The sequence below is a fragment of the Bison bison genome, unplaced genomic scaffold, assembly GCF_000754665.1.
Source record: "Bison bison bison isolate TAMUID 2011002044 unplaced genomic scaffold, Bison_UMD1.0 scf7180017864367, whole genome shotgun sequence".
NCBI classification, from domain to species: Eukaryota; Metazoa; Chordata; class Mammalia; order Artiodactyla; family Bovidae; genus Bison; species Bison bison.
Window position 1 is genome coordinate 6,128,589 of NW_011494939.1, and position 832 is coordinate 6,129,420.

Consider the following 832-nt stretch of genomic DNA (forward strand, 5'->3'; position numbering starts at 1 on the left):
AATATATACATTAATTGACTCTATTTTAATTCTAACTTTAAAAAAAGAACACTGAATGAAACCAAATTAGGGACTCTCACAGTTCATAAACAGAACTCTTCACCACTTTGAATGAAATACTACAAATGATGAATAATAACATTAGGCCATACCTTACATATTCCTTAGTCCTTCTCATGATGTGTAGAGTGAGAGGATTAATACCCGTTGGCAGTTTCTCTTCTGCAAGACTCAAAGGTATTTCTTCTCCAGTATCTAGGTTTTTAATCATTACACTGGCTAAAATTTCCTGAAGTAAAAAATAATACCAAGAATACCTATAATTTAATTATCTTTTTGAGTCCACAAAATCCTAAAATATTTAAGCTAAGAATTTTCTAGATACATTCAGTACTGTGTGCAATAATTTCATAAACATTTTTAGTGAGATACAATTCCCACACCACATACTGTACACATTTAATATATAATTCAACAGTTTTTAGTACACTCACAAAGTTGTACAACTACCACCATCATCTAAGTTTAGAACATTTCTGCCTCCCTCAAGAGAAACCCCTATATCCATTAGCTGTCATACCTTATTCCCTTTTCCTCCCAGTTCCTGGCAACCACTAATCTACTTTTTTCCTCTATGTAATTGCCTATTCTGGGCATTTCATATAAATTATATTATATAGTATGTAGTCTTTTGTGATTGGCTTCTTTCACTTAGCATCATGCTTTCAAGGTTCATTTGTGTTATGGCATGTATCAGAAGCTCATTCTTTTTAATTGCCAAAATATAGTCCACATGGATGGATATACTACATTTTATTTATCTATTTATCAG

The 832-nt window shown here is 31.6% G+C and overlaps 1 protein-coding gene across 1 annotated transcript in view; it reads right to left on the reverse strand.

Annotated features, from left to right (window-relative positions):
• The window catches only part of WDR44 (WD repeat domain 44), a 102,737-nt gene that overhangs the window by 48,154 nt on the left and 53,751 nt on the right, over window positions 1-832 (reverse strand). Inside the window, exon 5 of the mRNA XM_010855716.1 lies at window positions 153-317. Coding sequence (XP_010854018.1) covers window positions 153-317 — 165 coding nt within the window. The remainder of the gene's footprint in view (window positions 1-152; window positions 318-832) is intronic.